The sequence below is a fragment of the Nesoenas mayeri genome, assembly GCF_963082525.1.
Source record: "Nesoenas mayeri genome assembly, chromosome: 1".
Taxonomy (NCBI): domain Eukaryota; kingdom Metazoa; phylum Chordata; class Aves; order Columbiformes; family Columbidae; genus Nesoenas; species Nesoenas mayeri.
Genome location: NC_137541.1, coordinates 108,515,340 through 108,524,821, shown reverse-complemented (window position 1 = coordinate 108,524,821; position 9,482 = coordinate 108,515,340). Strand labels below are relative to the sequence as shown.

The window sequence follows — 9,482 nt, the reverse complement described above, 5'->3', positions numbered from 1 at the left end:
ATGCAGGGACAAGATTTGGACTCAATGATCCTTGTGGGTACCTTCCAACTCAGGACATTCAATGATTCAGCCTTATTCATGGATGGTAAACATCATCATGATAGAATTAATCATTGTTCATCAATCTCTAGAGATTCATCTTTCACAGCTGGTGATGCAACATGGAGCTACCTAGACAGGTAGGGTTTTCATGGCTTCTCCTGAGCTGGGGGGGGCTGGTATTGACCTGCTGCACCTCCTCCTACAACAGCACTGTGCTGCTTGGCCCGACTAGCACAAGTCACCAAGAGGACCTTTTCAGAGTCCCCTTATTTCAGCTTGGAATAAACCAGATAGCAACGGGCACAGGGATAGCTGTGGTTTATAAGGCACAGCACCATTTCCATCTGAAGTGGCTCCTGAATATATGGTAATTGTAGTTCTTGTCAGTAAGGTTTTTGGAAGAAAATACAAAATTGTCAGTTAATTTTGCGCATCTTTTAAAAATGAGTATTAGAGCTGCCACTGAAACTTAAGTATAGGAATTGCTAATTTCAGACACTGCTGTCAGGCAGCAAATATGCAGATAATTGATACTTGGGATGAGGGAGTCCTGAGGAGCAGATGGAATAAGACTCAATAGATGTGCTCAGTAGACATAAAAAAATTTGTTATATCCATTAGCTTAACTCAGTCCATGGCCAAACAAAACAAAACCAAACACCAAAACAAACAAAAAAACCCAAAACACCACCAAAAACACCACACCCACAAACAAAAAATCCACCACACACCCCAAACACAAACCTACAGACCTCAACAAACTAATATATTAAGGTATTGTATTGTAGCTTTACCAGTACTGGTAGCTGTAAAGTAATTTATCCTGTAGCTATATATTTTTCAAAAGGGATAGGAAAATGTGAAATGATATTTCAGCACAGGAAAATTTTACTATAAAAAACCTAGAGCTAGAATTGAAAATAAAGCTGTTTCATCTCTTCCAACCTCATACGTTTTATGACAATTAATGAAACAAATGGTTGAATTGCAAATAAATTTTTCTTAAAGACTGAGAATGTAAAACTACTTCTGGACAACTTTACCAAAGCTTTCACTGACTCAGTGAAACACAACACTTCAACCACGCTTGTAAATTAGCCAAGAAATACATGAGATTGAGGCACATAAAGATTGCAACTGGAATATTGAAGAACAGTAGAAAATAGAGAAGTGAAGATCTCCAGAATATGATTGAGCCATGTGAAATACAGATAATGGATAACGTGCCTTTTAAGTAGGAGTGCAACACTGAACACCTCATCCTGCTTTAAAGTTAGCCTTTTAGAACCCATGCAGGTCTTGAAAGTTTGTCAGAGCTTTTTCTTAACAAAGCAGAGAAATGAAGGAAAATCCCAGACACCAGTTAATTCTTTTCTACTTGGTAGAAAATGATGGAGAATGAAAAAGAATGAAAAGTAGCCCTCAAAGTTTTGATACTTATAAACCAAAGCAAAATACCATTTCAACTAGTTTTGCTCCATTTACAATTGCATCATTAGAGCAAGTTAAGAAAATTTTTGGTAGTAATGTTTCCCTTTTAATTATCTGTTAATTTTGATTGAAAAAATTTTGCCTGATTTTGTTCTCTTGTCTTTTTGTTGTTGTTGTTTTTAAGAGAATTAACCATTACATTATTACCTATGGTTGTGGTTATAAAACTGAGTGTCTCAGATTCTTCCTCTTTGAGATTGTTTCCAGATTCCTAAGTAAATATACACCATAATTCAGTTTCCCCCAAAAAATCTGAAAAAGGAAAAGGCATACAGAGATGCAAATAATGCAGATGTTCCTGTAATATGAGAAGTCTAAAAAGGCTACCAAGTCAGTAGGAGCGGCTACCAAATTGAGGTTCAAAGCTGCCTGACTTGTTGCCCAGAGGAACTGGAGAGCGATCTGCTTCCTTGTGCTCTGGCCCTGGCTTCCCAGGAGAAGGCAGCTCCTGTCCTGCCAAAGCCCACCCCACCGTCCAGAGAACTAAAGATAGGACCCTGCACAGTGGCAAGTGCCTTCCCTTGTAGCACTCTGCTGAAATCACAGTAGGGCTACAGCTGCTACAAGCAAGTAATGGTAAATAAAAATACATGGTTCTACCAGATTCCTCTTAGAGTTGTAGGAACTCTGCGAAGAAGAAACAGAGGTAAGAGAAGGTTATGTTTCACTCCTCAGGCTGGGTAATGGTTTCAGGTCTACCAGAAAGACTAAGTTTCACAGATCGGATGAAAACTGAAGAAAAAAGGGACATCATGATGTGCCTGAAACATTTCACATGACCAGAAATAATGGTCTCCTTTCTTACAATTTAGCAAAACTATAAAAAGAGTTAAACTCAAACTTACAAACAAAACACATTGTCGCAATGAAACACAGAAACATTGCATTGGCAAAATATAAAACCAAAACAACTTAACTTTTCCCTTTATTTGGTTGAAAACCTCAGACAGTTTCCAAATTCTAAAAACATTTTGGTTGACCCAAGGCCAGAATTTTTCTTTCTTAGCTGTTATGCCAATGAAAATTTTAACACTGGATCCCTGGCTACAGAATAGGACCAATATATTTGGAAAACTATTTTTAAGAATTAATATATTTTCTTGAATTTCCATCTCTGGTTTATGGTTAAAGCACTTCTGTCTCTGACAAGCTATGGTGGTAAATGTCTATTGCTTTTCACAAGCAAGAAAACAAACAACGTACTACTAAAAAAAACCCACCATCTCTCCATTACTCCTCTGTGTTTGATACTGTATTAACTTTTTTTATTTAGTAAGAATATTTTTCACTACCAAGTTGAGGATTTAATCCTGCTCAAGTTTATAAAGAGTCTGGCTGAATTGAGTGTGATTACTCACATACAGAGAAGTTACATGCATGCAAATGTTTGAAGAATTTGCTCCACACTGAGTGCAAGCCTGATGCTTTAAATACTCTGTAGGAAACCTGGAAAAATTTTCTCTGTTGTCATCATCCTCAAAGCAGACCTTTCAGCCAAGATCACAAAAGAAAGGATCAGAAGGAAGCAAAGGATATGCTTTAGAGGCTAAGTTCCCTCCAGTCCAGGGAAATCTGTGCTGGTCTAAAGAAATGAAAAGTTGGGCTGAATTATTTCAGAAGAGGATCTGTCTCTGAGCTCTTACAGGATACAACACTGCTTTTTCTTCTCTGCTTCATGGTTTCTGGGTATATTTACACTTTTCCGTACCACTTTATAGGTAGAGGTATATGCTTCCGTATATTCCAGCAAAACTAATCTATAGATTATTCCAGATCCTGGAGATGAAAAATTAATTCATTCTCTATTGCGTCCAGTTACAGCTTATAAATCTGATCAAAACATTTTCATTTTATCCTGGATATCTTTATGATTTCTGCAAAAACAACTTTGCAATTTGTCATAGAAGAACAGAATAATCTAAAAAATGTGCAAGCATATGCATTATTGAAGGCTTCTACGTGAACTGTAGTCAAGCCCTAAATGAAAACCAAATGAAGAAAAGCCCAAGAGATTCCATACAGATTCATATTCAGAAAACAGAATATTAATCCACACCGGTCACAACCTGCAGGTTTGTAGTCAGAATTACCTATGTGCGTAATCTCACCCGTTATTCCCCATTCTTCAACAGAACCCAATTCTGGCTAGAATACATTCAATTAAGCAGCTGATTTAAATTCAGCTTTCAAAAGTTACACGAGCTCACATTGCAACTTCCAGTTATTACATTCCCAAAACAAGTCTCTATCCTGACACGTTTCCATTTCAGAAAAATTCTAAAATGGGGTGGGGGAAAGAAGAGACCAAGATTTTCACCAAAACATGTTGTGACACCAAGCAGGCAGGCTGAGGAGGGTTACATTTGGGTTAGCTTCAACTTTTTCACTTACCCAAAAAAAGCGCGGTGCCGAGCACGACCGTGCCACTCACAAAGACACCGAGGGCGATGCGTGTGGCTTTGCTGGCTGCTCTCCTGGCCTCGGGTGCCGTCTCTCCTTCCATCAGGATGGCTTGGGATGTGCTTGCTCTCGCAGAATTCGGGTTTCCCTCTGCTGCTGTGGTATCAGTATTTCAACTGTTCACAAACAGTTCACAGCACCATGAGCTCTCCTCCTCCTCTCTCCTATTTACAACTCCAGTTTTCTATCATGAACCATTTCCAAAGCACTTCCTGCTCTCTCTCTCTCTCTCTCTCTCTCTCTCAAAATGAAAAATTGCACATAAAATAGTAGCAGTCTCCTACGTTTTCCTCTGACCAGAAGGAAAGGCAAGCGGTGACCACTGTACGTACAGACCGTGCTGCCTGTAGAGCTGCTATGAGCCAATTGCTCAGCAGATCCCCCTTATCAGGGGTTCCGAACATGAAGATTTCACAACGTTACTGAACAGATGTTTTAGCTATTCAAGCATATAGCTGTAAACCCTTTACAATCAAAGCAGAATTGTTGACAATTTTACAAACACAGCACTGACAGAAGGATTTCTCCCCACCCCCGCGCGCTTATTTAAAAATACTAATTATCTGTTGGCTAAAGTTTCCTCCTCTTAAACCATTCATGCTGCCTCATTTGGCTTCACCAGAAGAGGTACCCACTCAGTGGACAAATCCCTTTTTAAAGCTTCCTAAGAGCTCCTAGAATATCATGTAGCATTTTATTTTGGGAATTTGGTATGTGACACTGCATGCCAAAAATCACAGTCATGCAGCACAAAGCAATAATCAGCTCAACCTACAGAATAGCACCGCTTTAAAAGCTAGATTTTTTTTTTTTTTCCAGGCAAGATATTTCAGTCTTTGCTGATACGCAGCAAATCTTAGGACATTATTCTGTGCTTCCAAGTCAAGTACTACTATGAGATTAGTGGAAAGTATCTATTTGGCACTTCAAGTTAGTGATTAATAAATAAACATTGTTTGTATGGATTTCTCAGTTTCTCAGACTTGATGATCCTCTCTCCAGGTGGCAAGGTTTCCTCATTCATCAAATAACAAAACTAATCATTTCAAGGTGAATTCTCTGAGCTGACTGTGCCATTCAGCCCCGTGAGGAGCTCTCTTTTCCTCCCAAGCTGAACTACCACACAAAACATAAGGATGCACAGAGAGGAAGGAACATGCTTGTGCTCCCAACAGCAGTTTGTGTGTCTGAGTTACTTCTACACTGATTCATGAGTTCTTATCTCAGGCCCCACTCAATATAAAAAAAAAAAAAAAAAAACAAAAAAAACCTGTGCAAGGAAAGGGAAGAAAGGCATATGTCACAAGATGTGTGTGATAGCAAAGTTATCAGTTAGGAGACAATGTTTTTTCCCTGGGAGCACCTGCACACAAATTGTCCTGGACCCCACATGGACATAAAGAGAAAACTCACTTCATCCACAAGACTTAGAGTCTGAAGTTCCTGAAACCCCTCACTCCTCAACCCCCTCTACAGCCTGGCTAGGGTCTGAAAACAAACAAACAAAAAACTAAACAAAAACAAATACTGATTTCTTATTCCCATCCCCCTTTGTCAGCAAGCTCCAGGAGGGTATTCTCATCTCTGCTTGGCACAGAAGAGGAAAAAAGCGTTCTTTATTTGCACATGTCTACTTGTACTGTACATTTAAGTCACGATGTTTGACATCCATCAGCTGAGGAAGAAGAGGGAAATGATGCCACAGAACTAGAAGGAGCATGTACCTCCCAGCACAAGAGCTCCCATTCATGCATTAATAACTCCATGTATGTGAGCAGATCACTGTTTGTAAACAGTCCCAAGCACAAGTCTGTTACCAGCAGAAATCTGAGAAGGTATTTAAGTGATCTTGGTGTTTCACATCAGAAATCACTAGGAGTCTCAAAGGTGCTGCCAAAAGCAGGGTGTTGACACACAAAATGTACAAACATGCTGTGATCTCAACAACCTAATCAAATTTGCCCATGATCCTAAAGCTGAGTAAATCTCAAAAGGGCCATTGGCAAGCATTTGCTATTGGTTGCCTGATGGTTTTCCTTCTAAATCAGTACAGAACCACTGCCAGTACGAATGCTGGAGACTTATTAGACCTATGTATACTAACTATCAGCTTCATACTCCCCCAGCTAACACTAACTGATCACATACCCCCTCGAATTACTCCATACTCCGCAACTTTAAATTTCTGCTTCCTGGAGAAGGACTAGCACATACCGAAAATCACACTCTAGTAGTGTTTCACTAACAGAATTTTACTTTCAAGGGATGGTCTCTCTCTAGGACATCAGGCCAGAAACCAAAAACAGCTTTCAGCAGTGCAAAGCAGCAACCAGTTATTTTCTTTAGGAAAACCGTGGGGAGATAAGGGAAAATGGAGATATGGAAGCAAATAAGAGGGAGAGACTGGATGATTCAGTCCCTTCTCCCAAACAGCCGAAGAGAAGGTGAGAACCAGTAAGCTCCACTACAGCATTTCTCTGGGGAGTCAGCCCCAAGCAGCACACAATGCTTCTGGCAAAAAAACCCCACAAAACAAAATCATACGTCAGCTGCCAGCAACAGAATGACTTCTCTAAGTTTGGGTTTGTGGGCATATTTACGCTGCAGCATAGCATGAGTGCCCCCCCCTCTGGCTGTAGAGCCTGGTTGTAGTCAGGAACTAACTCATCTTAGTTTCTCCAGCACATACGGAATTATGAAATTAGGGCTAAAACACAAACAGCTGCAGGGGTCCATTGCCGGCAGTAGCCAAAAATGGTGCATGGAACACATGTGAATTAGCTTTTTGATACTGCTGATCAGTAACAGAAGTTTGTGGAATTTGATACATGTTTCTGATGGGTGCACTAGGATTTGGTAGCCTTGCTCATCACAACTCCAGTAGCTCTTTGGCAGATACACAGCCATGCTTACTGCTGGAACTGCTAACAGCACTTCTGGCTATTATAGCCCAATAAGGCACTTAATGAGTCTGTGCAAAGACTGTTAAACATTCATAAAGCATTGAATAGACATACTGGAGAAAAAAAAGTAATAATTAAATCCAACCTGCTCTAAATCACTCTTCATTCACTCAGAATTGCCTCTGACCAAGATCTCACTCAAACAATGGGATCTGTCTGGTGCTTATAACAATGCTGGGACAATACACAAACATTTCCACCCAAACCCATATGCAAGAGCTGGCAAACCCTCTGGAACATGCTCTGGGCTAAACTGCAGCAAGACTGCCCCAGTTTCTAGAAAAAGTCTGTCTATATATGTAAATGTCCATGCATAGACATGAACATATATTTGTAAATACAAGAATATGTGTATTATCTTACTCTTTCACAAGCAAACAATTCTCACTTCCATCAATTATGCCAAGAATTAGGCAAGAGTGCTTGATCTGAACTGAAAAACAATCGTACTATGTCACCTTCTCCCCATACAACTTGGTTCAAGGAAGTTCCTACTTTTTGAGGTTTGATTACTCAATAGACACACAATCCCCCCACGGGTTGCTTCATTTTCACTGGCAACAGTCAAAACCAAAGTTACATAGGTGTTGCTGAACCTAGAATAAGAAAACAGCATAAAGTCAGCACACATCCAGCCCCAGCTTGCCAAAAGACTGGCTTGCTATGAGGCAAAGCACTGTAAAACATTTTTTACTTTCTTGCATGTAGGTAACTTCAAGACATATTAAAAAAATTACTGGTGCTTTCAATGCAGACAGAAAAAAAAGTTCTTTAAGTGTAAAAACCAAACCAATGCGTGTAAAACATATCAGGTTACACTAACACATTATTTACAGAAGACATTTTCTCAGATGTTGGCCTCATAGGGCACATTAAAGACCTGCTCAGTCTTGCAGGCAACTGACAGGTCACCTTAAAGCAACTAGTTAAGCTCAACAGAAGCACTTCACAATCAAAGCATCACAGCTTCCATGACACCCTACAGAGCATTTTTAGCTCTTGGTATAGGGAAGATTATAGCCATTCCCACACTGTTGGAGGCAGAGCCACCAAACACAGCTTGAGTGGCTTCAGCAGAAAAAGCATGGGAGAACAGCCTGTGAAGTTCAGGGTGTATTCAGAGGTATAAACTGGCTTTGTTGAAAGAGATTAATTGGCATGGCTCAGAGCAAAGGCCGTATTTAAACTCACTTCAAGTGTTCCACTATGGGGCCTTGAACATTTTTTTCAAACTATGCAGCTGTTATAGCCAGAATTGGCCAACTGGGCTTTACATACACACAATGTGCTCGAGAAAAACCCAACATGTTGGATTTGAAGACAGCTTGGCCATTTGTCCTCAGATCTCTGAATCTTATAAGTGATACTCTCCTGGCCACAAAACCCCCTAAATTTCCATACTGCAGCCAAGAGCAAACACACTCTGGCACAATACTGTCCTTTATTCATGTGAGACGTACAGCTGGAAATAAATAATTTCATTGTTTTCTAGTGGAACATCCACATCACAGAAGGTCTCAGTGAAGCTGTGAGAATGTGGGTCATTAATTCAACACTCAACAGGCCTCTGAACATGGCTAGCAGCAAGTTGTTCCACTAAGTACAACTGTGGAGAAAACACCCTGGAAAGCAGAAAACTGTGTCCTCTTACACCTAATTCCCCAAATCACATTTGTTTTTTCTTTTTTAATTCCAAGTAGGCTAAGCTATTCTTAATTACTCCAAGAAGAACTTGTCCCTGCTACAGGAAACATTGCGTTCTCTGATCAAAAGGTGCTTGTATCTAACCCAAACAGCAACATCTGGGATGATTAAAGTTAAACCACTCAAGTTCACAAGCTTTTTTAGAGCTGCTTTTGAAAGAGCACTTTAATGAAACAATGCATATGTTCTCGAGCAGAAGGAACTGCTTTAGATCTTTTGGTAATTTTTCTTCAAGTAGCACATTAAATTATAGCTAAAAACCCCACTCCTTTTTCTAAAGGCCACATTCACACTATAATCATCGCATGTGTCCACTCATGTCATCCCACGTGCCCACTCATGTCATCCCACTGTCTAGATTAAACCTGAAGCCCATATCCAGTGCACATGGACTGCAGAAAGGCATGTTAATTGGGGATTAATAAATATACAACATACTCTGGAGTAACTATAAGCAATTTTCTTGCTTTTTTCATGTGATCTGTGAACATAAGCTGAAAAGGCATTGAAAAAGACACTGCCAGAAAATGCAACATTTCCAGCGGCCACAGCAGTAGGTGCATGGATGCAAACAGGCCACAACTATCTGTTTGTTGTTGTGTCAGGCTTTTTGGTTTGTTTTGTTTTAATACTGCATCACCGCAGCTTTACCCACTTATTTTGCTCTGTCCATGTCTTCACTCACAGCTGCCAAAGACTATTTATATGAACAGTGGAAGCACAGAAACTTGATTTCTGCTGAGTTTGTGTCTCATGGATGAATTTTCAGGTGTGTAATGAGACATTCGCCAAGTTTTGAAATCAAAAGAGGAGAACCACCAG

General features: G+C 40.0%; 1 protein-coding gene across 1 annotated transcript in view; it reads right to left on the bottom strand.

The window, feature by feature from the left end:
* Window positions 1–4,036, bottom strand: part of PHEX (phosphate regulating endopeptidase X-linked) — a gene marked incomplete at both ends in the record, with an annotated part of 101,149 nt that extends 97,113 nt beyond the window's left edge. The window contains one exon of the mRNA XM_080344463.1: window positions 3,925–4,036. Coding sequence (XP_080200589.1) covers window positions 3,925–4,036 — 112 coding nt within the window. The remainder of the gene's footprint in view (window positions 1–3,924) is intronic.
* Window positions 4,037–9,482: the final 5,446 nt, after the last annotated feature.